This window comes from Bactrocera tryoni, chromosome 5, assembly GCF_016617805.1.
Source record: "Bactrocera tryoni isolate S06 chromosome 5, CSIRO_BtryS06_freeze2, whole genome shotgun sequence".
Taxonomy (NCBI): domain Eukaryota; kingdom Metazoa; phylum Arthropoda; class Insecta; order Diptera; family Tephritidae; genus Bactrocera; species Bactrocera tryoni.
In genome coordinates, this window is record NC_052503.1 from 74,289,378 (window position 1) to 74,316,085 (window position 26,708).

Consider the following 26,708-nt stretch of genomic DNA (forward strand, 5'->3'; position numbering starts at 1 on the left):
CAGATACAAAAATATTAAAAAAAAAATACAAAAGAAATCTAAAAAAAAAAAAAATTATTTTTTTTTTTTATTAATAATTCGTGGAACTTAGATTTTTTTATTTTTTATTAATATTTTTTAGAATTTATTTCAAACAGTATTTATACATTCGTTAGTGTGTATGTAGTTTGTATAAAACATTTATATATATGCATATATGTATATTCCTTATTTTCAGCAATAAATACACTTTAGTAATTCAAGCAAAAGCATATACCATACATACAAACTTAGCTTAACATTGTATTTAGAAATATTTAAAAATAAAAATAAATTATGATTAATGTGTAACCAAAATACAGAGAACTTTTCAATTCAATAATTCAAAGGGTCACGCTACCACAGGAAGTTTTTAAAAATAACTAAAAAATTAAAGTGTAACAGGATTATTGATATTAAATTCAACAGTTAATTATAATTTAATTTGTGTACAATATCTTACATATGCACACACATGCCTACATATACATACATACATATGCCGGTCGATTTTTTTCTATGTTTCTAAAACTGTTTCCGACCCAGCGATTTTTAAGGCGAAGGGTAAAAAATCGGAATAATCGGTTATATGGGAGATGCCCGATATGACCGATTTCGGCATATGATCAATAGAATATCAAAATGCACCCACGTATCAAATTTCATTCGGATAACTCAAAAACTGACGAACAAATTTTTAGAGTCCATAAAAAACTTTTCTTTAAAAATCGCTGGCTCGAAAACTTACTCAAAACCGGTTTTAGACCTATATTCTCTTAGGCAAAGTTGTTCAGAATGATCCTTAGAACATTTCCTGCATACGCGACTTTTCCGCTTTTTGACTCCCTGTAAATTATCCCGCTCTAATGTCTAGGGTTTATAGCTATTGCATAATATTCAAAATTCTATCTACAAACCACGTGATGTTGATAATCTTAAGATGTAAATTTAAATATAAGTTACTAAACACCATATTATTTCGATACATAACGGTATATGTATGTATGTCTAAGAGACGCTGACGACGCCTCCAAATGGGATATTTGATAGCAGCAAAGCGTTCAACGATTGGGCAATGGCTGCCGAGGGGAGATCGCTATTGGGAAGGAAAATTTCGAGGTATGCATGGGTTGTTTTTGTTATTGTAGCATTCCCCAAATAATTTTGAAGACCAATGCTGACTTTTCGCCGGATGAAAATATGGATCTATTCCGTTTACTCAGTCGCCATTGTCCTGGTAGTAGTACAGCAGCACTTTTGCCACCATTTTGAATGAATTCGCCACATGCCATTTGATAACAGAAAAACGCACGACGTTTTGACAAGATCTGCCGAGGGCAGGAGATTGCTATTAGAAAAAAATTTCTTTCGAGGCATGCATCATATCCAAGTTGTTTTGTTGTTGTAAAATCCGGAAACATGCCGCAAATAATTTTGAAGAATACTGCTGACGGATAAAAAGCTGTATCCACTTCGCTTACATAGACCCAGTTGTCGTGGAAACGTAACATGGTAGGAAAACGTATCGTAGAAAAGTTGTTTTTGTTGTTGTAGTGGCAGAAAACATTCCTGAAATAATTTCGAGGAATGCTGCTGATTTTACTGACCTTGGTTGGATAAAAATTCGGGTCCGCCTCGGTTCATAAACGCGACTGGCCGGTCATCAGCCATCGGTACCCAACGATCATAGTAGCAAAATCTTCCTTAGCAGTACAACGCGACGCTAAACACGACAACACAGCGTTTGTCAGCATATTCTTTTATACTTTTTTTCACTTTCCATATAAGTTGGGTATGACTTCGGGACTTATGAGAATATTTTTTCGTGCTTAGTAGAAAAAAGATTTGCCATCAATGCAGAAGACGCGTAGAAACCCGTTTTCATAACCAGCAGCCACCAAGTGTTTGCCGCGATTATTGAAATTGCAGTGTATGGTATTTATGCGCGTGCAAGGCGTCAAACTTACAGGCACACGACGTTGCTCGCTCAGATATTGCGCTTTGAGGCTTTTATCAATCTAAAGTAAACAAAAAACAAAAACAAAAAAATATTATAACATGCTATACTGTAACCCATGTATAACTAAAATACGCACCCTTGTTACAGGACCGAATACTAGGCCATATTTCTCATTGCAATTCTCCTCGTTGAAACTCCAATCCGCTGTTGCCGACTTGGCATCGAATTTCGGTATATCCGTGCCGTTCAAGCATTTCATATCCATTATGCCCACTGCTTGAGAACTACGCAACGAATCGCGCAGTATTTCTTTCAAGTGCATCTCGCGCAAATTCAAGAACACCACATCACCGTTGTCGGTCGCATTGGCGAGCATATTCTGTAAGGGGTTGTAATGGGTTTTATTGACGCCAGCGCTCATTCTGTCGATTGTCTCATTTTTGAAGACAATATTCGACGGATTTACAGCAAATACGCAGCGACCATCTGTGTAAAAGATATTATATATAAAAAAAAATATTTTTTTTAATTTATAATTTTTATAATCTAATACTGTAAATTTATTTCCATTAATATATACTCACTGTAGGGCAATGAATCGCCCATTGCAATGGCTAGCGATTGCCAGATCGGCGACCATTCCAAGTCGGTGGCCTCATTTTTGGTGATTTCCTCCTTCAAAATGAATGGACGAGTGAAGTGATAGAGATCATATAATACCAACAAACGTCGGCCAACAATAACGGCAATCACACGCACGCCTGAGCTGTCATAATGCAACGCCATGGCTGTAAGAGTTGTTGTTATGTTAAGTGCTTCGCAAATTATTTGATATGAGCATAAATTACCTCGCACATTCTTCTCGCGCGTGTAGAAGAAATTGAGTGGCACATAGTGCGGCAGGCCATCGATAATGAGACGATTTAGATTTCTATCACTGCTCACATCCCAATAGGCGACACAACCGTTTGCGTAGCCCGCAAATATATGCATATGCTCAGCAAACTAAAAAAAGGGAGAAAAATGCATAAATAGACCAGGGCCGATAGTATTTGAAAACATATATAGTAGTAGTAGTATTAGTAGAGTGAAATCGATCGGAAACGAAAGATAAAATGACAAACCTTTTTCACATAACCTCAAAATTTATAAAGAAAAATTCAAATAACCCAGTTTTTGGGCTTTTTTTAAAGTCAGGTGGCTTTATGTTCTCTGAAATTTCTACTTTCTGATGGTATAAAAAGTATATACATTGCTGTCTGCGGTTGGGGAATGGAATGGAAGGGGCGTGGTGGAATTTTCGAAGGTTAAAAACGGTTGAAATCGATTTCTGGCAAAACTAAGAGTACTAGAGAAAAAAGTTGTTGGGCAATGTTGCAAGTAATATAACTTTTGTACACAGACTTTTTTCACATAACCTCAAAATTTATGCAAAAAATTCAAACAAGCCAATTTTTGGGCTTTTTACTTTTTTTTTAAGTCAGTTCGTTTATGTGCTCTGAAATTTCTACTTTCTGATGCTATAAAAAATATGTACATACATATATACATTGCTATCTTAGGCGGGGGAATGAAAGGGAAGGGGCGTGGTGGAACTTTTAAGAGTTAAAAACGGTTCAAATCGATTTCCGGCACAACTGAGTCCAGAGTATAGAAAAAAGTTGTAGGACAACGTAGTAGGCAATGAATATATAACCTTTGTATACAAACTTTTTTCACATAACCTCAAGATTTATGTGAAAAATTCAAATAACCCAGTTTTGGGATTTTTATTTCTTTTAAGTCAGTAGAAGAGAACATAATCTGATATATCTACTTCCTGATGGTATAAAAAATGTGCCATGGTAAATTTTCTCGGAAAAATATAGAAAAATTAAATTAAAAAAAATAAAAATTAAAAATAAAAGATAAAAATAAAAGATAAATATAAAAAATAATAGAAAAATTAAATAAAAAAAAATTAAATTAAAAAAAAAAAACAAGAAATAAAAAAGAATAAAAAGCCAGTTTTAGAACGCTTTTCAGCTAATTGTGCATTGCATTGCAATTTACTCACCTCGGACCAACACAGCGCCGTGCATTGTGTGTCCACAAATGGATGTTGGCTCAAGTCTTTTTTGGAAAGATCTAATGCCAGCAGCCAAACTGGCTCCAATTGCAGCGTGGTAAAATTTTCTGTATGCTGCTCAGTCGTTGCTTCACTCAACTCGACCACGTTTTCAACACACAAAGGCAATGCGTAAACCTTAATGGTATTTTTTGCTGTGCCAACCGCTACCACACCCAGACGATTGACATGCGCATCATAACCACCGCTCGGTAAAAATGCCAAACAATGCACAGGCGCATCGGGTATACTGATGGCATATTGTAGTTGCATGTCACATGACTTCGACGTGTCAGCTGCTGTGACTTTGTACAGCCAAAGTAAGGTGTTGCCTATTTTCGGACCCTTGAAACGTGTATATGCGCGTCGTGTGCTAATGAGCAGATATTGCTCTTTTATGTCCTTGGGTAATGGCACCCAGGTCGCAGTTTTTATAGCTTCGCCCAGAAAAGTGAATTGTTCATCTGAAATGTGTCAAATGATTAAAGTAAATAAGAAAAGAAATGCTCTACTACTTACTCTTCACCGACATGATTTCTAGACGTTGTAATTGCGACCAGTTTATATCTTTCGCTGCCTTGCCAAAGCTTACTTGTTTTGACGATTTACAAAGCTTTAGATCGGTATTGTAATTGTACTTCATGGACGTTTCCATATCCGGCATATATTTCTCATAATCGCTGCGTGCGCAAATCGTGTACTTAACTTTTGCGTCGTTAAATAACGGTGCCGAACTATAATTTTGCGCAGTACTGGAAATAATATATAATGAATAATATATAGATTTATCCTGAGCGAATTTGGTTATTATAGCTTTAATGGTTTGGAAGACGGACGGACGAACAGACGACCAGATGGACAGACGGACAAACATCCGGATGGACGGACCGACAGATGAACGGAAGGACGGGAGGATGGGTGGAAGGACGGACGGATGAACGAACGGATGGAAAGAAGGACCGACGGACGGAAGGACAGACGGATGGACGGACGGATGGATGGACGAAAAGACGGACAGACCATCATACAAGTCACTTGAAGTCGTCAACCTGATCATTGATATATCATATACAGAGGCGAATCCCCGGAGGGATAAAAGTTATACATTATTTCCATCAAAAGTGACACTTTGCGCAGAAAAGGACTTTGTGTTGAAAGTACAAAATTATATAGTTCCCTCCCAAAATTCTACTCTGGATCCGCCCCTGATCGTATACTTATATAACCTTATATCTAACTGGATTAATTTAAGTTGCATGAATATAAAAACAAGTATATAAGCACTTACAATTCTTTCCACAAGAGACGAGCAGTGCCATTATAATCCGATTCCCGCGGTGGATGCACTAAATAGTTATAAAAAAAAGAATAGTATATACACTTTATTTCAAGCTCAAATGAAGCACACTTACGTCTGTCCGCACTTATAGAGTTTGACAATGCAGTTGCCGACTTCTTCTTGCCAGTCTGTTTCTTCCGCACGTTTTTTCGCCCAGCCGCCACATCGGCGGAACTATCACTCGCATTATCATTAGCATTATTCTCTTCATTCGAATCCACACCTGAGGAGACATCCTCATCATCGCCGCTTGATTCATCATCGGTTTTAATGCCGCAATCCGAAACATCACCTTCGAAGTCCTGATCGACTTCTGCACTCTTGTGCTGTTGTAAAATATGTTTTATCACAGATTTGACAGCACGATAGGACTTCGTCGTTTTCGAGCAAAGTTTGCAGTTATAAACACCTTTAGCAACGGTTTCCTTTAAGTCACAGCTGGCAAAATGTTCTTTTACGGCGTTTAAATCCTTGGCTGTGAATTTACAACCCTGTGCTGGACATGCAGCTGACCCCGTCGTTTCTATATCTTTCGCGCACTTTTCCAACATTTTCTCAGGTCCAACGAACTCAACGTGCTGTAAATCGAAAATTTTTGCAAAGTTTAGAAAATACCACATACGGAATATATGCTACGGGGACTACTCACGTTTTTGGCATCTTTGGTGCAAAGTATTCCAGTACTCTGCGAGTCTTTGAGAGCTTTCAGCATCTTTTCCGCCCTTTAAGGATTACACGACAAATGAGGTAATAAGAAAATGAATCGGATGACTAATTAAGATTATAAATCTTTAAATCAACAAAAAATAAAACTTACTTTTGCACTGAAGCTCGTTTCAAACGTCCCACATTGTTGAAGACGGCTTCCTTGTTCTCAGCTACCGCTTCTTTAGCCTCTGTTGCCGTCTCGTTAAGCTCTTCGTCCTCGGCACGTTTGCTACACGTACGCATATGGCTTACAACGCTAAATTTAGAGTATTCTTTTTTACAGTAATCACAGGGTGTGCGCGTGTCCGTCGCACCACAGGTTTCAATATGTAGCAGGGTGCCCAAAGCTGAGCGATAGGTGCGTTGACACATGCGACAGGTGAGCGGATATTTGCTAACGTTTACTTTCAGAAAAGCGATCATGACCTTCAGCACTTCATTGCGGAAGGTGACATTCTGCAAAATTTGTCTTATGTTAAAAAAATATAATACATTAAGGCTTTATTTTGTACTCACAATTGGCGTCGTTTCGCCCACTATCCAACCAACACCGTAATGTGTCGCTAAATGTTCCACCCAGTTATCGCGTGGCAGTTTTTGCAAGCATAGTCCACATTGTATCGAAGTTTTTTTCGAAGTTTTCGCTACAGGCTGTGCGGTGAGCACTTCGTCTGTATCGAGCTGCGCGCGATTCGTTATCAATAAGAGACGTCCATTGAAATTGCCGCGTGTTTGAAGATCTCCAGCTTTTACGCCTCTACCTTGCTGTTTTTCGTTTGAGTCCACTGGGGTGTCCGGTGTGGCCAAGAGCGCTTTCGGCTTCCTTCCACGCTTTTTTGGTATTTTTACAGGCGTCTCAAGGTCAGTTGTTGCTTGGCTCGCATTTGCAGTTTCCATTATATTTAAGCTCGAATTTGGTAGCGTCTCGTTTAAGTCAAGTGTAATATCAAGTGTTTTCTGCGCTTCCGCCACACCATTACAAGGCACAGCTTCGCTTTCATTCGGAAGCGTTGACTTTGGTTTTCGGCCACGCGTTTTTCGCACCACTGGCGTACTTTCTTCCACGTTCACTGTTTCCTGCTTAGTTTCCTCAACAGTTTCCGCAGGCAACTTGCGCTTTCTGCCGCGTTTCGTGCTGCTGCCTTCCGTTGCTGTTGGTATAACTGGTGTTGACGTTGCAAACTCTGGTGGTGGCTTTTGTAGAGTTGCTGTTCTTTCGGAATCCAACGAAGCACGTGTAGTCGTGTTGACCTTATCGACTTCGTTTGAGTCCTCATTTGCTGTAGTGTCTTTCATGGTTGCCTCTGGTTCCGCGACCTGCACTTGTGGCTTTTTAGTAGGCTCCACAATACTAGTGTCGTTTTCAGTAGAATTCGTTGCTGTTTTATTTTCGAATTTTTCTGCTAAGCGCGCTTTTTTACTTGGTGCTTCTAAATCTTTAGAAGTAGTACTCTCAGCAGCGGTAACAACATCACTTGCTTGCTCTGGGATATCTATGCTATCTACTGAGCTTCTTTTACGTTTCTTGTTCTCTGAAGGCACTGCCTCTGTTGTATCGTTATTTGTGACTACTACATCTTTTATCGCGCCTTCCAGCTCTTTTTCACCTTCCACGACTTTCCTATCATCGTTATTACTTTTACGAATTTTAATTTTGTTCATATTTTTGTGTGAGTCTTTGGATTTGTCTAATGTTTGAAAACTAGTATCGTCGTTTTCGTCCTCCTCATCATCCGCCGGCGATATATCATCAGTTATATTTATATCTTCATCCGATTCCTGCAAAACTCCCCAACGCTTCTTTAAGGGCACACTTCGGCGATTCGTTGGCTTACGCCTCGTTACCAGATTTGACTTTTTCGTCGTAGTCTTGGCAGTAGTCGTTGAGCTCTTTACGGCGCTATCGCTTAGCGCAATGTGTGGGATTTTTACGGCGCTATCGCTTAGCGCAACGTGTGGGCTTTCACGCTCCGCAGTGCTGTGGTCTATTTCGCGTGTTTTTGTCTTTTCAGCACTAGTGGTTATTGTGAGTATATGTTGCAGATTACTCTCAATATTCTGAGTACTTGGCGAATTATGATTGAATCCGAGAAAATCACTTTTTATATAACCAGGTTTATGAATATCTTCAGTAGTGGGAGTTTCTGCTTTCGGAACCTTTTCATCGGCATTTTGTTCCAGTAGCTTTTCTTCGGTTATCACATGTAAAATATCACAGGTTTTTGCAGTTTCCTGAACCTCTGCTATCGCAGCTATTACAGAATTTGCTGAGACTTCAGAATTAGCTGTATTTGACTGCTGCTTATTTTCGTCCGTAAGCTCTAATTTGCCAACACGATCAGTCTTTTGAGCATTGCTATGCTGTAGCTCCGCTTGATTGGGATTTTCTTCTAAATTATCAGCTGCACGCACCACTTCAGAGTTTTCTGCGATTGTTTTAACTTCGCCAGCTTTTTCAGCCTCGCTCGTATTGGACTCTTTATTAAACATAGTCAAAAGATTATGTATTCCTTTTATAGGCTGTTGATCGGCACAGGCTGCTATTTTTGTCTTCTTAAACGGATTTTTCGCTGGAGTTGTTTTAGCTTTCTCTGTTGCTGACTTTACAACACTGAGTAGAAGGTTCTCAGTAGAAGAAGATTGCGCAATTGGCACATCGCATAATGAAGGGGATTTGTTATCAGAACTTGCGCATTTTCGCTTAGGTATTTTAGGTGGATGCAATAGTTCGGATATTAGAGCAGTTTTACGCTTTAATTCGCCTGATTTTAATGGCGATTCATTGGTAGTTGATATATCTGGTACAGAGAGGTCTGACACGGCAACTTCACTAGTTGCACGCTCACTTTCCGTTTTATATATATCAGGCACAGAGAGGTCTGACACGGCAACTTCACTAGTTAAAAACTCACTTCCCGTTGTAGATAACCCATTAGCACACTTGGCATCCAGTGTATGTTCAGCAACCAACGCATGTTCGGCACCTACACCTTCGTTTACATCAACCTCTGCAGCCGAATTTTGCGATAATGACATTGATTTCTTGATTACAGAGTTCAATTCATTTGTTTGTGCAACCGTTGCATTTATCCGAACTTTTTCTTCTTTTTTCTCTCGGTTGAACTCAGATGTGTCTGCGATCTCTTCAAACGCAGTTTCTTTATCATTTTGTTCCGGATCTTCATTCATCTTTTCCACTTCTTCTGTAGATATAGCAGCGATATCTTCTACCGCAGTTTCTTTTATTTGTTGGTCCTTATTAAACTTATCTAATCCTTCAATAGCTTCTCCGTCTAGCTGAGATGTGATAGCGATCTCTTCTAATGCAGGTTTTCCGTCCAGCTGAGATGTGTCTGCGATCTCTTCCAATGCAGTTTCTTTGTCATTTAGTTTTTGATCTTCATTCATATTCTCTACTTTTTCATCAATCTCCCTGTCTACCTTAGATGAGTCAGCCATCTCTTCCAATACAGTTTCTTTGTCATTTAGTTTTTGATCTTCATTCATCTTCCCTACTTGAACAGTCGGACTGTTTAACTTAGATGTCACAGGCATCTCCTCTACAGTAGTTATTTTCTCATTGAGGTCTTTATCTGAAGACGCTTCGTTGCTATTTTCAGATACAGACTTTGTTTCCTGTAGCTTTACGGGTGCACCTGCTGTTGTTTTCTTACGTTGAACCAAGTTGATCTTGCCTTTCTTGAAACGTGGTAATCGTTTTGGCACAGCTTTCGTCTTTTCTCCAGCAACTGACGTCACATTTTCATTGGGCTCAGCAAGCTTTTCATTCTGAAGGTGACTGGTAGGATCCGTAGGCAATGTGGAGCTTTCCGTTGGCTTGACTGACTTGGGTTCGGCTTCCGTTTTAGTGTTTGTGATTCCACTTCCAGCTTTAGCTGTTCGACTTAACTCTGGCTCAGTTGCAGTCAACTCTTTCGGTTTATGAGGACTAAGCACTTCATCTATGTTTCCTCTCCCAGCTGCTAGACTAACGCTTGCTTTAGCTTCGACCACTGACACGGTTTCGGTATTTTTATCACCTACGTTGATAACATGCGGTATTGTTGCTGTTTCTTGACTAGTCTCTTCTGCGTTAGCAGTAGACGGTTCCACCGATATTTCGCTTTGATCAGATTTGTCTGCGTCAGGCAAAACTTTTTCCACGGTAGTGCGGCTTTGTGACAACGCTTCAACCTCTAAGGGTAACATTTGAATTTGTTTGGTAACCGGTACTTCATCCCCCACATTTTTATTGATTTTTCCAATAGTCTCCGGCATATCTTCCATAGTTTTCACAATCACCTCACCTGTGCGATTTTCTTCAAAGTTGTCTATGGCGCCAATTTCAAGATTCTTAACTATAATTGGACCTACTGTCGATTCAGTTAAACTATCAGTTGCTACAATGTCGAGGTTATTTATATTTTCCATATGATTGACTTGTGTTTCCACTTCAATAGAGTCAAGGTGTTCGGTGCTCTTCGTGAGTTTAAATACCTCTTGTGCACCATTATTTGTCTGTTCATTATTGGCGTCCAATTTGCTTGAGGCAGCAACAGCCTTCAGTATATTCTCCTCACTGATAGTTATGATTTTACCGATTTGCACGTCATCGGCAGCCATTTCGGGTTCAAATAACTCAGGCAATGTTTCGGCATTTGGCACATTGCAGGCGTCAAATATATCTTGCTCAATTATTTCACTCTTTACGCTCTCTGTTCGATCCCGGTATGGAATGCGGAGTGGTGAGAAATTCATTGCGAAGGAAGCATTCAAATTGAGCTCTTCTGGCGAGAGTTCCAGTTGCATATCCTCCGTTATAGGGTTTTCAGCCGCCAACGAAGCAATGAAGTCAACGGCAGATAACGACGCATCCGATTCATCATCGCCACTATCCACCACACAAACAGCAGATTTGTTGTGTGCATTTTGAGCCGAGTCGGTTAATTTCGGTGGATTAGGCGGCAAAGGGTTTTTGAATTGTGAGTCGACCACAGTTTTAGGTGCTTGGTAGATAATAGGTGCGGCAGTGGTTGTGAGACCTGTGGAAACCACTGCAGTTGTAGGTTGAAAATCATTTTGGGTAGGAGTTTCAGGTATCTTATTAGTATGTGTTGCAGTGTTTGTGTAAATTTCTGTTAACTTGGACACTGGAATGTTTGGTGTTGCACTTATCGGCGTTTCGTTCGCTTTTTCTATTGAAGCTGTGTTTTTGTTAAGAGGTGAGAAGTCTACGCTTGCTGTATTCGCTGCTGGTTGTGTCAACGTCGGACTTGTTTGGGTAACACAGGTCTCATTTCGTCGCAATACGCCGGTGTTTTCGCTTGCCTTCGCCACATTTTCAGCTTTACGCACGACAAGAAAGTGTTTCGATGAATTTGCGTTTTTAAGCTGTATCGCCTTGACAAGCTCAGCTATCTTATCCGAAGACAACTTCAGTTTATCCATCGATACAATCGTACGATTATTGAATTTAGCGCCCGTCTGTGGTAACACATTCTTTACGGCTGACGACGTGATGGGCGCAATTTTCGTTTGCGAAATTTGTGCCGTTTCCGGCGCATGCGTATCCATTGTTACGCCTGGCGTTGACTCTAATTTCGGTGTACCAAAGCCTAATGCCGTCAGATCAATCTTTTCATCCTGTGATAAAACTTTGTTCTCCAACACAATCAGACTTTTGGGAGTTTGTGCTATGGGGATTGTAACAGCCGGTGTTACGAAATATGTATTTTTCAAGAAATTATCGCTGGTTTTTTCTGTATCATCACCCTGTGTCTGACCCATTTGACCGACTTTAATCAAAGTGGTAGGAAAGGGTGTTTTGAATGTGGAGATTGTGGGTAAAGGCAAATCTTGCGAGTGTGTAACTACCGGGAATGGTTGTTTCAGTGGCGAATATAGCGGAAAGTTGTTGAACTGTGATTGCGCATTGCTTTGGTTGTCAAGCGGGGTACCGGTAGAAGCCTTAACGTTCAACGCTTCTGTTGGCTGCTTTACTGGATCTTTATAGACTGCGCTTATCGGATGCTCAACGTTGGTTGCAACTATATTTTTGTCTGTTAATAACGGCGTAACAGTCGGTTCCATGTTTGGTTCCAGAAATGGTTTTGTGACATTATCTCTCTTGGCCACATTGTTATGTTTGCTTTGTACCGGCAGTTTCTTGCAATGTATGGTGGCTTTAGGTATTTCCATTATATTAGCTGGCTTGTCTGGGGACTGTACGGGGTGCTTGCGCATTGTTACATTACCAATGCGCGCCACCAAACGTGCAACATCGACTGCGCGTGTACCAGCAGCTTCCTCCTTTGCGGGCGACTCTTTGCGTGCATTGAGACTGTAGTTTCTTATGTGTACTGGACTATGGACTGTGCTGACCTTTTCTGCTTTAAGCTCATTGGCGTTTAGAGCCGATACAGTTGAGTTTCTTGCAGTAGCGGCTTCTGCACTAAAGTCGAGTACACGTGCTATATCTTGCGGAGTTTTAGCTGGTGATGGTTTTTTCGTTTGCTGGCCTTTGGGTATGTTCATGAACTCTTCCATTTCGGTTTTCGGCTCAATCCAGGGCATTTCAGTTGTTGGTGTGGTGTGTAGTGACGTCGATATACTTGCAACTTGTGGGGATTGCGGAGATTGCGGGACCTGTACAGCTGCCAATTGCTGTCGTTTCAAAATCTTACATTGCAATATGTATTTCACATTTTCTAAGCGGTGCTCGGGCACTATGCGTACCGTATGCGGTTCTTCGCCGGGTCGCGTTATGGTTATCTTCGGTGTAACAAAAACTTTGCCGCCAACGGAAGGCGATTTGGTAGCTGTAAAATATTTTTTAGACTTATTTAAAGTATATGCATAAATAAAAAAATAAATTCTAATTTTTCACAGTTTCACTAAATTTAATTATTTTTTTATTATTAAACGCTGAATAACACGCAGAAGGAAATGTCGGATACGCTATAAAATGAATATACATAATTTATCAGCCAGAAGAGCTGAGTCGATTTAGTAGTAGTTGTTGTTGTTGTAGCGGCAGAATTTTCAATTGTCAATCTTTGGCCGCCTAAAATCTCAGGTCCGTTCCGGTTACGGAGGCCCGGCTGTTGTGGGAACGGAGAGTCGATTTAGTAATGTCCGGCCGTTCGTATGTTTGCTTATACGCGAACTAGTCCCAAAGTTTTTGAGATATACATATGTAGGTGTGGAATTTTGTGCACATTTTTCTTTCCTGAAGAAGCTGCATTCGTCGGAAACGCCGATATCGGACCACTATAGCATATAGCTGTCATACAAACTGAACGATCAAAACCCAGTCTTTGTATTTGATATTAGGCATGGAATATTATCCAAGACAAGAGTACAATCCCCAACGAAATTGGACGGACGAGTACAACATATAGCTGCCATACAATTTAACCAATTAAAAAGAATTCTCGTATGAAACCTTTTTTTATTATGAAGGGTATTCCAGCTTCGGTAAACCCGAAGGTAATGGTTGTTATTGCTTCTTACTGATTTTAACGCCATTTTTTGTAAATATAATATAATTTGGAAAATAAAAGGATGTGTGTAATATTAGGATATATGTATGTATGTATTCACAAATTTTTGTCTCGCGCTAATCAATTTCGTATTTTCTGATATCTTAGCTAGTAAAAATATTATAGAAAATATAAACCTTATCTTCAAGATTTATCCCATAAACAGGATTCGAACTGTGACCCTTAATACAACCGCTGTTTTCACCCCCGCATTTGTTACCTAAGCCAGCAAAGCATGCCAGAGTTTCGGACCAAATGCTCCATATCTAGCAATTATTTTGAAAGTGAGTTAAGAAAAAAAAATTACATCTTTATTTGCTCTTTTTAAACATAACTGATATCAAAATCATGCACCCACTATGGCAACATGATTCTACCAATAAAAACGTCTGTGCACCTATTTTTTTAAGTTTATTCAAAAATCATTAATTTTTAATGACTATTTATTACACAGGAATTGAAAAGTTGATGTTTTCATTGTTGTAACAACCCAAAAACTTGAATCAAGTCTTTTTCGGAGATACTGCTGTGTTGGCAGTAATTGCACGGTTGAAGACCAGACAGTTTTCGAAAGTTAAATTTAAGAGTTAGCAAGCCACTATACATGCATAAAGCATGCAACGTGTAATAAATAATATTTTCGAACAACATCTAACTAAGGCAACCAATAGAGTTTATAAATAAAACTTTTTTCTAAAAATATAACAATAACAATGAAGCGTCACCGGCACATCTGTTCAGACAGTAAGCAAACGCACTTTGCACTTTCTTGCACGACTTTTGGTTTTAAAATCTATATGATGACATACTAAAAAAAACGAATTAAAAATTTGTGTGTAACTACGTTAAACGTTAAAGCTCAAGTGTAACCACGCCTCGAACTCGCGACCTACAATTTTACGAACAACAACACTAACTACTCAGCCACGCGTGCATGAAATAAATTAGGGCTAAATGTTTTTGACATTATAGATTTTAAATTAAAATCTTGCAGATATAATATTTAAGGACTCGAAAATTTCCTGTGAAACATAATTTAATAGTATTATATCGTGAAGAAATCGCTTACCTGGGTGAGCCGAAATTGTTGTGTTAACCGGCGTCGCATTTATTTTTGAGGCAGCAGTTTTTTCCGTTGCAGCTGGCACCAAAAGACATTTTTTCAATGAATCCAGTGGTTTTATTGGAGAAGAGATTTGTTGTGTTGCATTAGTTGTATTTGGCGTAGAATTGCTTGTTGCAGTACACGTTGTGGTTACTGTTGCTGGAACAACAGCATGTGATGTTGCCTTAAATGACGAAATTGCAGTTTGCGTTGGTTTATTAGCTGCTTTAGACGCATCATTTACTGGTAACTTATGAGTATCCCAATCTTGAACACGTCTGCGTTGTTCCTTAGCCATTGCCTTTAGCTTATGCCTGCCGATTGCTTCGGCTAATTTGCGGTCTAAGCCAGCTTGTTGCAATTTCTTCGGATCAATTACCATAATTTTGCGTATGACACGTTTGTTACTGTCAGGTTTTTGGCTTTGGTTAGAGACTGTTGAATCTATTGCGGAAGTAGGATCATGAGTAAGATGTGTCTGGGTCAAATTCTTAACCGTAGTAGCATTTTGAGATTTGCTTTCGCACACGGGATTTACTGTGCACTCCTCATCAGTAGTTGTTGACAAGACGGATATTTGAGCTTTTTTGGTACTAACAGATTCAGCGGTACTATCAGTAGCAGCACTCTGCTTCGAATTTGTTGCTGTTCGGTTATTCATAGTAATCACATTGCTCACTGGAAGAGCTACATTGGTTGCTACATTATTATTTAGCGCTTCACTATCACTCATATTTAACTATTAAACTTTTTTCAAATTTTATTTTTTCATTATACATATATATTACATCAGCTTAATGCCTCTAACAATTACGCGTTTTTGAGCGTAGAATTTCTTCACTTGCAGTAATATTTCATGTAGGTTTCGAGGAAAACACGAGAATATGCACATTCATAGATTAATAAAATGCACGTGCTTCTAAATCGAGCGAATTTAACACATCAAGAATTTAGAACCGTTTTGCAATTTTGTATTATATTCAGCAGGCTCTAATATATTCTAAGATCATTAATTAAATTTTAAAGCCTTTATCGCGCACCTCGTTGTCTACTGTCGAAAGAAAAATTCTCGCAAATGTCACAAACTACGGCGAAATTATTTAGGCATGGGCAATAACACAGGGTGTACATAAAAAATTTATTTACGCAATGATAAAATTTTTATTTACACAAAAATTTATAAATAAATCTCAATAAATAAAGATTTAAAAAACTGCAATATAATGTATATTTTATCATCAATCTTTAGTTTGTATTATTTCATTGATTATAAATATTGAACTATTCAAATTTATACAATTCTACACAACTTAAATAAATCGATACGGCAATGCCGCTGAGCTGTCATAAGCAAAGGAACGAAACAATTAATGGCATTTTGAACACAAATTTTTGGTATATTGTCATCTGTCAAAGTACGCATAAACGAGACACATTGTATTAATGTTATTAATTTTTAATAAAATATTATAAAAGTTTGTTTTATTGGTGTACATCAGCTTAAAAAATGGATTTCCAAAATAGAGCTGGTGGAAAAACCGGCAGCGGTGGAGTTGCTTCTTGGTCAGAAACTAACCGTGACCGCAAAGAACGACGACGACAGCTTGGTAAGTTCTTCACATTGCTGTTGTTAACTACTCTCTACATCTTTATCTTTCTTATTTAGCTTTGGAAACAATTGATCTGAATAAGGATCCATATTTTATGAAAAATCATTTGGGATCATATGAATGTAAACTTTGTCTAACACTTCACAATAATGAGGGCAGTTATTTGGCTCATACGCAAGGAAAGAAACATCAAGAGAATTTGGCACGGCGTGCAGCAAAAGAAGCTAAGGAGGCGCCGTCCATGCTTGCACCGGAGAAACCACGAGTTGAACCAAAAAAATTTGTTAAGATTGGTCGTCCAGGTTACCGTGTGACCAAGCAACGTGATCCTACTAATGGTCAGCAATCGTTACTTTTCCAAATTGATTATCCTGAAATCACTGAAGGAATCATACCACGTCATCGATTCATGTCCGCCTATGAACAGAAAATAGAACCACCAGATCGTAAATGGCAATATTTGTTATTTGCTGCTGAGCCATATGAAACCATTGCTTTTAAGGTTCCATCGCGTGAAGTGGAAAAAACCGAGGGTAAATTTTGGACACATTGGAATCGCGATACAAAGCAATTTTTCCTCCAATTCTCCTTCAAATTCGAACCCAAAATTATACCACCTCCTCCACCGCAATTGCATCGTGGTCTTGGCCCTGCCGCTGGTTTCCCAATGCCGGGACCGCCGCGTCCTCATCATATGTTCAATGGCGTACCACCACCACCTCCAATGGGCGTATTACCTGTACCACCACCACCCATGTGAGACGAGGACACAACTCCCGTCAGTAGTGGAAACGGTTAACTGCTACGGAAGTTGTAAACCATTCATTTAAGTCACGCTTCGTTAAATTAAAATGTATAAAAGAAACGCCAGCATTTTCAATAAAAAAGAACAAAATACAATTTCAAAATTTTTTTTGTATTAATGTTTGCTGACCTGGTTAACGCAATAATGAATATATCGTAGATAGAGCTCGAGAAAATGTAAACAGAATATATGTATGTATGGATATGTACGTATACCATTCACAATCATTTGTTTAAGTACGCATGCGTCGTGAAGCTTTTGCAAATTAAGATCACAATTGTAAAATGTTAGCATAAACCTATCACAACATTAAGCTTTAAAATAAACGAAAATGATTTAACAAATAATATTTTTCTTTTCATTTAGAAATTAACGTTTTTCCAACAAATCCAAGGGAAATAAGTCAAGTTATTGTTATGCTCAACCAAGGTCCTATCTGGCAGCACAGTTTAGCAAATTTCACTTACTACTCGTTCTTCTTTGTATGTTTCGTTTCAGTATACGGCAGACATTTTCAAAGTACACACATAGAAAAGTGACCGTATGTAGACGAGGGAAAAGCTAAAAATTTTCCAATTAAGATTTCAGTAATCAGTGATAATTATAAAATTCAACAAATATAGTGTGAAATTAACATTTGCTGAAACGTTTAAATAAAAGCAAGGTTGGTAGAAGTTTTTAAGCCTCCGCGAGGTGGTTTTAAAGTGATACTATGAAAAATATATGTACATACTTTAACTTCTGCAAATTTAGATAAACGTAATGTGTGTGCGATTGATATTTTAAGTAAAATAAATTTGTTTTAGCATTTTTATCAATAAATATACTGCGTTTTTAAATAAAATGAGTTCGGTGGATGCGAGTGGTGGAACTGGTGGTGGTGGCGCACCTGGACCAGGAGGGAGCAGTGTAGGGGGTGGAGGAGGTGTTGGAAGTGGTGGGGGACCTGGAGGTGGAAATACAAATGGAACCCTAAGCTCCAATTTGGCTGGTATGGGCTCAACACAGGCAACAACAGGCGGTGAGTGTTTACAAGAAGTTTAACCATTTTATATTGTAGTGTAAAATAATGTCATAAATATACATATTTGACACAAATCTACACATGTTTGGTTATAATTTGCGCTCGTCGCTATGTGTATATATATATATATATATAAAACGTACTGTGATTGCCTTTAGTGCAGCTTTTATAGCATAATTTGTGTGTGCGTTTGCTATTTTCTATTTGCTTATATACTTGCTTTCTGTACCAAAACTCTATCCCACTGTTCCTCTCCATTCCAATTTGTGTTATCGTTGCAGTGTGTCGTGGCGTCAAAAATTCCATATTGTTTGGGTTGTCATTTAAAAATTATGGAATTTCATAATGGAGCATAACAAAATAACATATATGTATGCACCTATAAAGGTGTTATTATTGTTGATATAAACTAAAAAAAAGTAAAATCCAATAATTCTTTTAAATAAATTTCCAGTACGAAATTTAATTTTAATCATAATATTTATTTAAAAATTAGCTCACATGTTCTGCTTCACGAATTGATGAAATTGTATTCCCCGTGTACCCCCATACTATTTATCTCCTAATCTGGTGATATAAAATAATTATCGTAATTGAAATTTAATATATAGTATTTTGGAGGTATTCATTTTAATAATTTCATACATTGCGATATTTAAATTAAAATGTCTAAAACAGTGTTTCATGTCTGTAGTTTTGTTTTTTAAAAATACCACGCAAAATTCTACAACTTGTTATCTTTGTTTTGCTTGTATAATTCTTTCGCAGAAGCACAAAAAAACATAAAAACCCATTTCATACAACCTAACCTCATTCATCAAAATGAACAACATCAGCCACCAGTGCATTCAACAGTGTCCGCTATCCAATCACCAATGACATCAACTATTACGACTACAACAACTTCAATTGCTAGACACCAACAACAAACGCATAATATTTCTATACTACCCAATTCCTATATAACAACTTCAAGTTCAAATAATTTACAAAATCCGCCCATCCACTCGCCAGTACGCACTGCACACTTACCTACAAGTGATATTCATTCCCATTCACACAATCAAACCAACGCTTACAGTCAAAGCCATACTCATCAAAATCCCAGGCAGTTTATTAAAACAGCAAAAATCCATCCTTTTTCTTTTAATCCAGTTTCAGCAAAAATTTCACATAGCAATATGGTGAACACTGGCTCTCCCGGTGGTAGCAACTTACAAATTGGTAGTAACGTTGTGAGTGGCGTTAGCACTATAATGACCAGCAGTGTTTCAACAACTGGAGCTATTAAAATGACCACAGCTGGTGGTGCTATAGCGACATCCATTGGTGGTACGCCAATTGCCCTTAATGTAGCGCAATCATCTTCAGCTATTCGTACTATTGGCGCTGGTGGACAGTCGACACAGGTGCGTGTTGTTATGCCCACCAATATAATACCCATCAAACAATTCGAAGGTGCCACAGGTGTTGGTCGTACGCAGATAACAGCTATACCGGCGGGCGTTACGGGTGTTACTTCTCGCACAGTGTCTAATACATCTATAACTGTAACGAGGCCGGTCACACAAACAACATATCTGCCGCGTGCCGGTGTAACAGCCACACAAATGACAGCAGTGGGCTCGGCACAAAGGCTGGTTACACCAATACGTTCAGGACCGAGTTCCGGTTCAATGGGTGCTGGTGCAACAGTTACGGGGCTCACTGCAGCGGGTGGTTTTGTGCGTGGCACGGCCGCACCCGTCAATCGTAATACATCATCGCCAGCTACTTCAGTCATTTCACCGGCAACCAGCACGACTTGGATGCAAACTAATACCGGTGGACAAGTGCAACTCATTAGAACCATACCACAGCCGACACAAAAACGTATAATCACTGCACAGAGCATGAACACAACTAGTGGTGCATACAGCAACACTGGTATTAGCGGTGGACTCGGCACATCGGTTGGCGGCACAGTTCTTGCAACAACACCACCAACAGTTGTACAAACGACTGGAGGCGGCCAAACACAAACGCAGCAAGGTCAAGGTGGACAATGTAAGTCTAAAAATGCATTAATTATTTTTTTTTTTTTTACAAAATTTTAAATATTTTCCTTTAGCTACAATACAATCAGTGTCATCATCGGGAGTGGCACATAGTCAGCCACAGTCACAGCAACAGCAAACTTACGTGGCCACATTAGCTACTGTTTTACCACCACGTCAACATCAAGCCACATTAGTTTATTCGTCGAATGTAGCAGCTACGTCACAACCGCTTACACAGCAAACGCAACAGTTTAATCCGACTCTAGTAGCTGGCCAGCGACTTGCCGTTGCTACACAGCTCTCTGGCGCTGGTACTTCGGTGGCAGGAACAACATCACGACAAATACGCCCAATACCGATACCAAAATCTTTCTCCGCCGCCAAGTTGAACACGACCAGCATAAGTATACGTGCACCAAATATAACCTCGACAATTCAACCGGTCGGTAGTGGTGGTGTGGTTGGCAGCGCTATTAATTCTGTGGTGGGGTCAGGTAATACAACTGCTAACAATTCGCCACGCAATACGACTATGAGTGGCGTAAATACAGGTGTTGGCAACAACGTCATACCGTCATCGAATTTACCCACCACACGTATCATACAGCTGCAACAACAGCCCGGCAGTACTACACAGCCTATTATTGGCTCAACGGGTCGCATTTCGGGTAATGTGATGTTCCAGCCCATCATTGTCAATACATCGGGCACTGGGAAACTCGGTAAGTGTTTTGTAAAATATACGCAAATTTATTTGTAATTCGTTAATTCAATGAAGTTTAAGAAAACTGTTAACTGTCACAATTATTGATTTGTTTTATTGACATGTAACGCGAAGCCTTTTGTAAAGGAAATTTACGGAAATCTTATTTATATATCGTGTGACATGGCGGGTGTTAGAATATGATACTGGTATACATACATATAACGAATATTTCTTTTACAATCACATGAAAGTTAAAGTATAGACCTATGAAATTTAAAACAAGAAAAAGTTCGGGGGCACCGCAGCTATAATACCCTTTACAATTGAAACAGTTTATAGGCAGTTTGTATGGCAGTTATATGCCATAGTGGGCCGATCTGAATTTTGTATTTTTTTGAATTTTGTAAAGATATCTCCTCAGATAAAAAAAGTTTTCTATGCAAGGACTTGCTTTTTATGGGCGAGTTTGTATGATAGCTATAGGCTATAGTAGTCCGATATCGGCGATACCAACGGATGAGCAGTTTCTTGGTGAGAAAAGAGCGTACAGACAGAAGGCTATGTCTAAATGGACTCTGTTCGTCACAAACTTAAAATACGCTGTTCAGGGTATAATAAAATATTGACTTTTCATTATAGAATATACAAAAGTCTAACCGTAGCATTATGGCGATAAGACAGTTCTGTCAATATAATGAGGTGCGAACTACAAACGTTGACCGATGTGGGCACGATTTAGTATATGTTATACAGATAATTTCATTGAAGCAGCATTGAAAGTGTTATATTGTACGAGTATTTCCTATAAGTAGAGCTAATGTGATTTTTTCGCACTTTAGTCGCAACAAATTCCATTTATGTAAATATGTATGTATGTATATCATTAATTACAAAAATAAACAAGTGTTTCTTTTTCTGTAAGTTGAGCATAAATAGTAACAGAGCACTTTTAACATGCCATTTGTTATTAATGTTTTTCTAAATAGTATCTGGTCTACGACAACCGGTTTCGATGACCGCTAAACCCTCACTGACTATAACACCATTCGGTTTGGGTAAGTTACCCACTGCCGGCGGAGGCAATGCTACGCAAATAGGCGTCAACTTACCGTCACAGCAGAACGTAACAACGAGCATACAATCAACGTTAGGCGGTAATAATAGCGGCGGCGGTAGTGGCGGCAACGGTTCACCGGCTTTATCGTCAACTACGCCCACATCAAGTGGCGGTAGTGTTACAAATCTGTCTACAGCACAACTCGTGAATGTTTCACAAGCAGCAGCAGCAGCTAGCCAACTGTTAACCACACAGAATATAGTTTCATCAGGCGGCGGTGGAGGCACCACAGTTCTACCATTGGCCATAACGACACGCGGTAGCAATATACTAACCGGTACTATAACGCCACTAAAAAATGCTGGTGCCATAACAGTAGGAAAAGTGATGAGCGCTTCCAATGCAAGCAATTTGGATAACAACAGCGGCCAGCCAAGTGGCGGTAGCATAATTACAAGTAGTGCCGGACCACCAAGCGTGTACATACATCAAGCAAACACAGCTCAGCGCACGCATGGAGCAAGCGTCAGCGTAAGTGCCACAAATTTACATGCGGCGTCGTCCGCGTCAAGCAACAATACTACGGTGCTCACCGCAACCGGTGGTGGTGGTGGTAGTGGCGGTGGTGTACCCACCTCAGCTGGTGCCTTTTTGCCACCAGGCGGCACGATTTACTATGAATCTGTGCCGGCTAGTTCCGTACAAGTGTCCACTGGTGTGCTATCGCTCACCACTACCACGGCAACAAGCAGTACTTTGCCCATCACGCAAAATCAATTGGTGAATGCGGTGTCCGCCTCCAATTTGGCAATTTCATCATTGCCCTTCGCTGCCACTGCAGCTTCGCATGCTGGTAACTCAACTGCCACATTTACTGTAGTGCCATCCAGTGGTGGACGTTCCATCGGCCAACTACAAATACCGGTTTCGAGCGCGGCAGGCTCACAAATTCAGGCTGTGCCGCTGCGTTTCAGCGCACAATTGCCTACAGCACCGCAGGGCGTGGTGACCAATGCCAGTTCCTCCAATACAATATCAGCTGATGCGATATCCGTTTCGCAAGCAACGCAACAATTGTTGCAGCACGGTACTATTACCGGTAGCCAACAGCTTATTATACCAGCTTCAGCAGCCTCATCCGGTCACCACGTTGGCAACAGCTCAACAACTGCTACTCTAACTGGCGCACAGGGTCAGCATGTAGTCATACCGCTGCAAACGTCGATCAAAGTGACTGGTGGCGGTCCCGGCTCAACGGTAGTTTCCAATTTTCTACGAAAGCGTGATGCTGATGGCTCGCCTATACGTGCTGCAAAAAATCTGCAACCCACATTACTCGCCATGGGAAATAATAGTAGCAATGTTGGCACTGCCACCGTTTTATCAAATGTAACGGGCTCGCCAGCCGCCTCTTCGGTGGGCAGCGCTTTCAGCATCACGTCTGTGGCATCATCATCCGCAACGTCAATGGCCTCGGCACAAACGACCACATCGTCTACACTCACAACGGAAGCATTGGCGAAGAAGGATCGTGCGCAGGTAACACTCTCCGGTAACGCCATTAGCGGTCAGCGTGTGGCGCGTGGCGAGTCGCCGGCTTCATCGGATGGCTCGACAACGGTGTCGGCGAATTCATCACCGGGCGTAGAACAACAAATGCAAGATAGTAATATGATGATGATTAATCATATGCCACAAGCGCCCAACGATTCCACACATTTTAACCCTATCAATGAGGTAAGTCTGCGAAGTTTCATGCAATTTGCTTAAATTTGCCATAATTTTACGAAATTATTGGAAAAAATTCTTGCAGATGTACGCAAATCACCATGGCAATGTCAACGTACAACATAACGTGCTGATGAGCGGCATATCGGTCACACCGAGCAGCTCACGCACTTCCTCGCTGGATCATCATCCGCAATTGCATGCACCGGTGGCAACAAGTACTGCACGCCTCAATGGTGGACCCGTTGAATGTTCCACACGCAAGCGAAACAGACGTTCAACGTAAGCATATGAAGCACATAACATAACAAATACAAGTAATAATTATTTTCTCTCTCATTCTCTCGTTCATCGCACAGCAATGACAGTCAACTTTCGAGTCATAGTCAAAGTTCACTTACTCTCCCACCACCAACAGCAACTGGGGTTGCCGCCAGCAATATGAGTAATAGTAATAATAGCGGCAACAATAGTCACTATGAGTTGTCTGCGGCAACTGGCAACAGCGGCATGCTATTAGCGCCAGTACACGGCTCAATGGCGCCCGGCGCTGCTGGCAGTACGGTCACACATCAATATGACGGCAATAGCGCTAATGCCAACGCCAGCAATGCCAATGTTGTGCATAATAGCAACAGCAACCATAAAAATAACAATGTGCCGCCCACCACAGGCAATAAGGAGAATGCCAAGCCAACAGAGTTTACATTACGACGACCGCGCAACTTCTCGCTGCTGCATGTAAGTTGTTGTAAAATTTAGTGATTATAACAAAATATTTTAATGTTTTTCGTGCTTGCTTTGCAGACTTATAAGCAAAACTGGAAGACGGCCAACAATCATTTTCAGCGCTACTCAGATGTTAAACCGCGCGAAGAACGCCGGCCCACCGTTATTGATTTGGCCAATCAGACGAATGTTATGGGCAAACTGAATGGCTGGAAAATACACCATTTGAGCTCGCAAATGGAAGACTTGGTACGTGATTGTTTATAAATGGTGTCCCCCAAAATTAAATGAAAAATATATGTATATTTTATACCACCGTTATGAAATTATATGTATGTGACCTGGTCTACGAAAAGGGAGCTAAGTCAGTTTTTCGTTATCTCATTAATTGATCTCCTTTTTTTTGGCACCTAAGCCCCCTTTCCGTAGACCAGGTCACATATATTATTTTGTTTTTATAGTTTTTTTTTTACTTTTTTTTATTTTTAATTTTTATTATTTTTTATTTTTTTTATTTTTATTTTTTAATTATTTTTAATTTTTATTATTTTTTAATTTTTATTTTTTAATTTTTATTATTATTTTTTTTAATTTTTTTATGTTTTATTTTATTATTTTAATATTATTTATTATTTTTCTTCTTATTATTATTATTTTTCTTATTATTATTATTATTATTTTATTTACATACTTCTCACCTCTTTCAGTGTGAGAACGAATCGAACGGCCTTGATCAACTAAATAATATGTTGAAACAAATGGAAACGCATGAGAAAAATCCCGAAACCGAGCGAATCAATGAACTGCTGAAGGTAAACTCTCACACTTATTTTAATTTCAAATAGAAATGCGCTTAAATAAAATGTTTTTAATATATTTCATGAAACTTATTTCACTTCAACTCACTTTCCTCTACTTACAGGGCAACATACAGCGCAGTAAAATCATTGTAGACGGCATACATGAAGCACAAAGTCAGATGATGAAAATTTTCGAACACAAATCGCACATATCGGACATATTGCAACGTTGCGCCTCCAAGCGTAATTTTAAGAAGCGTGAAAAATTTTAAATATTTGAAGCGGCATTAGCATTTGTAAAAACAAAAAACTTAAGGTTTTTTAAACATAAGTTTTAGAAATCTTAGAAATCTTAGTTTATAATGCAATACAATAATCATTAAGTTATACATAAAGCAACTACTATACGATTTTTATTAATGTACATATACATACATACAAGTGCATTATTTAATTAATTTTTTAATGAAAGATTGCAAAGCAAGCGTTTGTACTAGGGAAGCGTATTGTACATAAATATGTATGTAAGATATTCTGTCTGTGTGTTTAAAATTTTGCAACCAACTTTCGTAAAAAAATATAAATTATGCTATTTTGCATTAATACCTAAAACTATATGTACTCAAAAACGTCATGTTCCGTTATACAATCTTAGAATTTGCACATAAAATCATTTAAGTTACTAGGTTTTTAATAAACAAACATTGTAAATTAGTCAATAAGCTTATCGCCTGTAATTAATTAATAATCCTTGTGGGCCTATGAAAGCAATCTGAAAATAAAAACTTGCAGCTAATTGTAAATAACAAATAATATTTATATACATATATACATATGTATATGTCATTTCAAAAACAAAAACGGGCCGCCATAAATTAAGTTGGAAAGTTTATAGAGTTAAATAAATGTTACCATTTTAAATAATTTAATTTTTGCTTTTACTTTGTAGAAATTTTCTATGTGAATTAGTAGTTTGTATCACAGCTATATGTTACAGTATGCCGATCTGAAAAATTTCTTTTAATATTATAGCGTTGCCTTAGAAAATAATTTGTGCTAAATTTCGTGAAGATATCTTGTCAAATTAAAAAGTTTTCCATACAAAAACTTGGTTTTGACAGATACATTTGTATGAGAGCTTAATGGTCCAGTGGTTCGATCGAAAAAAAATTCTTAGCATATTGTAGCACTGCCTCAGAAAATAATTTGTGCTAAATTTCGTGAAGATATCTCGTCAAATAAAAATGTTTTCCATACAAAGACTTGGTTTTGAACAATAGGTTTGTATGGCAGCTATATGCTATAAAGGTCCGATCTAAAAAAAAATCTTGAAATATTGTAGCGTTGCTTAAGAAAATAAGCTGCGTTAAATTTCGTGAAAATATCTCGTCAAATAAAAAAGTTTTCAATATAAGGACTTGGTTTTGAACAA

At 39.0% G+C, this 26,708-nt stretch overlaps 3 protein-coding genes across 5 annotated transcripts; 2 read left to right on the forward strand and 1 right to left on the reverse strand.

Moving 5' to 3' along the window:
• Window positions 1-132: 132 nt before the first annotated feature.
• Window positions 133-15,798, reverse strand: LOC120776844. Its single transcript, XM_040107869.1, has 12 exons — window positions 14,743-15,798; window positions 6,649-12,950; window positions 6,242-6,588; window positions 6,074-6,146; window positions 5,498-6,002; window positions 5,374-5,431; window positions 4,605-4,837; window positions 4,035-4,549; window positions 2,827-2,983; window positions 2,563-2,766; window positions 2,115-2,464; window positions 133-2,036 (listed from the first exon to the last, which is right to left on the reverse strand). The coding sequence occupies exons 1-12, from the start codon at window positions 15,509-15,511 to the stop codon at window positions 1,848-1,850; spliced, it is 9,702 nt and encodes a 3,233-aa protein (XP_039963803.1). The 5' UTR covers window positions 15,512-15,798; the 3' UTR covers window positions 133-1,847.
• Window positions 15,799-16,174: 376 nt separating this feature from the next.
• Window positions 16,175-17,288, forward strand: LOC120778852 (splicing factor 3A subunit 2). Its single transcript, XM_040110880.1, has 2 exons — window positions 16,175-16,385; window positions 16,445-17,288. The coding sequence occupies exons 1-2, from the start codon at window positions 16,286-16,288 to the stop codon at window positions 17,146-17,148; spliced, it is 804 nt and encodes a 267-aa protein (XP_039966814.1). The 5' UTR covers window positions 16,175-16,285; the 3' UTR covers window positions 17,149-17,288.
• A 420-nt stretch (window positions 17,289-17,708) lies between these two features.
• On the forward strand, window positions 17,709-26,205 carry LOC120776811 (mucin-19). 3 transcript variants are annotated; one of them, XM_040107810.1, is made up of 10 exons: window positions 17,709-17,857; window positions 18,000-18,214; window positions 18,986-20,263; window positions 20,328-20,978; window positions 21,949-23,756; window positions 23,833-24,029; window positions 24,107-24,488; window positions 24,555-24,725; window positions 25,184-25,288; window positions 25,399-25,548. In XM_040107810.1, exons 2-10 carry the CDS (start codon window positions 18,037-18,039, stop codon window positions 25,546-25,548), a joined length of 4,920 nt encoding a protein of 1,639 aa, XP_039963744.1. In that variant the 5' UTR covers window positions 17,709-17,857; window positions 18,000-18,036. The 3 variants fall into 3 exon arrangements, with proteins under 3 accessions (XP_039963744.1, XP_039963747.1, XP_039963745.1); XM_040107813.1 differs by having other exon boundaries at window positions 19,373-20,263; XM_040107811.1 differs by lacking the exon at window positions 17,709-17,857 and having other exon boundaries at window positions 18,037-18,214; window positions 25,399-26,205.
• Window positions 26,206-26,708: the final 503 nt, after the last annotated feature.